The following is a 2,205-nucleotide window of genomic DNA, read 5'->3' as shown; positions in this document are numbered from 1 at the left end:
AATACGTTAAGTTCGCTATAACCCCAACAATTGTCATTGTTTTGAATATTTTCAAGAAATAATCAAAATTTCGCAAACAAATTACATATACTGGTAAAAGTAAAATCGAAGCATAGTTTTAGGATCTACAAAACAGCGATTTTGCAAAAACGTAATCAAATTAACAGCGAAAGCAGTGCCAACTCGCTATTGGTTGAAACCATTTGGCAAAGCGGAAGAAGCAGAAAGCAATGTGTAGAAGAAATATGGCCAAATGACAGCACGCACGCGCACACACCCACAAATGCAATGCAAATGTGTGTGCCAACAACAATGAAGCAATGAAATGGGGGAGCTATTAAAATTGGAAAAAGCCCAGGAAAACACATTGCATTTGTGCATTTAATTTGTCAGACTTTAAAATTTGTCCTTTATGTGTAAATGTGTGTCTTTGGTTATAAATATATAACTAATTATGCGTTTTTGGTTGCTGGGGCGTGGTATAAGGCTATAAGTGCTCGACTTCGAATGCGAATAGTGTTACAGTTTTTTAAATATTTATAATTTTGAATATTCAAACTTTTTTTAAATATATATTTGCTTTTTGGAAATGCATTTTAATAGTGCAATTCAAATGTTTTCAGTTTTATGCTGCTGCGGTTTTGGATTTCGATTCCACAAAGAAGTACGCTGACCACATGGAGAATGTGTTGACAGCCCCTGTGGTCTTAATTGTGGCAATATTTTAGATACAATTTTGTAATAGACCCTCTGCTATAAAGAAAAAGAAGTAAACTATGCACCATTAACTTTATTGGTGACACACATACAAACATAGGCTGAATATAATTAATTTGTTGGATGGAACAAGTTTTGCTCTGGAAGCAGCTGCAATTAGGCGCAACATGTGTTGGCGGTGTTGGTGGTGTTGTTGTAGTGCGTAGGGCGGCGACGACGGCACATTTCAGCATCGGTGCGTAGCTGATCGAGTATAAATAGTGCGAGCGTGGCTTTGTTAGGACATAAACAGTTCGATACTCATACAGTAATAAACGCTCCGTGCCAAAACCTTCTCTACAAACATCAAAATGCGTGTGATTGTGGTGAGTTGTCAAGTAAAAAGTAACAAAATTACATATTCTAAAGAATTACATAAAAAAAAATCATAAATTTTAATATTCACACACTTTCCCTCCCATCACTTGCAGGTGCTTTGTCTGATTGCTGTTGCTGCTGCTCAATACGAATATGCCGCCAATACGCAGCCACAAGTGGGCGCCGCTCAACTCTCCCAACCCATTCAGCCAGTCAGCGAATTCAATAAGGAATACTACACTTACTCAGCACCCGAACATGAATTCAATGATGCCGGCTCCGCTGACAATATCGGCAATGCATTGAGGAAGAATTTGCGTGTCATCTTCGTTAAGGGACCCGAGAACACCGGACTCGAGAATGCTGCTTTGCAATTGGCTAAATCGGCTGGCGAAGAACGCACTGCCATCTATGTGTTGACCAAGCAAGCGGATATCGGTGATTTGGCCAACAAATTGAACTCGGTACAGAGCACCGGCAGCAAACCAGAAGTACACTTTGTCAAGTACCGCACCCCAGCCGACGCTGAGAATGCCAAGCAAGCTATCCAATCGCAATATGACTCGTTGCCTGGTGCTTCAAGCAATCACAATGCCGGTTCAGCGCCTGTTTTGGACTTCGCCAGCAAAGCAGCTGCAGCTCCAGCTGCCGCTCCAGCTCCAGCTCCATTGGCTGCAGCCGCACCCGCACCCGCTGCCCCCGCCAACACCTACATTCCACCACAAGCACAAGCGTATTTGCCGCCCGGCAGAAGGTTCTAAGCTACACGAGTGATTTCTAGCGAATGTCGTGATTAACTGTTGACTAGTTTTAATATTCATGTTTTATTAGTTTTTGTTTTATTAGTTTCTATGTTCTGTTAAATACTTTCTGTTAGAAGCGCAACAGCTGTATGTACAGATTAAATAAAAATGTACAAATTTTATAAAAAATGAATGGCTTTTTTGGTAACTTAGAAGGGAAATAATATTGGTACTTGTGAAGAAGTGAATTCTAAACACCTCAACGAGAGACAAGCTAATGAAATTGAAACATCGATATCATTGGCCATAACAACCGCGCCGTTAGTTCTGCTTTCTCCAGGTTGGACAAAGAAATGAAGCAAATGGGTTTGTGAACGGTGATGGTGCA

At 40.7% G+C, this 2,205-nt stretch overlaps 1 protein-coding gene across 1 annotated transcript; it reads left to right on the top strand.

Annotated features, from left to right (window-relative positions):
• The first annotated feature begins 1,067 nt into the window (after positions 1-1,067).
• On the top strand, positions 1,068-1,835 carry LOC120777057. The gene is made up of 2 exons (XM_040108174.1): positions 1,068-1,082; positions 1,188-1,835. The coding sequence occupies exons 1-2, from the start codon at positions 1,068-1,070 to the stop codon at positions 1,833-1,835; spliced, it is 663 nt and encodes a 220-aa protein (XP_039964108.1).
• Positions 1,836-2,205: the final 370 nt, after the last annotated feature.

Source organism: Bactrocera tryoni, chromosome 1 (genome assembly GCF_016617805.1).
Source record: "Bactrocera tryoni isolate S06 chromosome 1, CSIRO_BtryS06_freeze2, whole genome shotgun sequence".
In the NCBI taxonomy this organism is placed as follows: domain Eukaryota; kingdom Metazoa; phylum Arthropoda; class Insecta; order Diptera; family Tephritidae; genus Bactrocera; species Bactrocera tryoni.
Note: the sequence above shows the minus strand (reverse complement) of the source record. Positions and strands in the feature narration are given on the sequence as shown.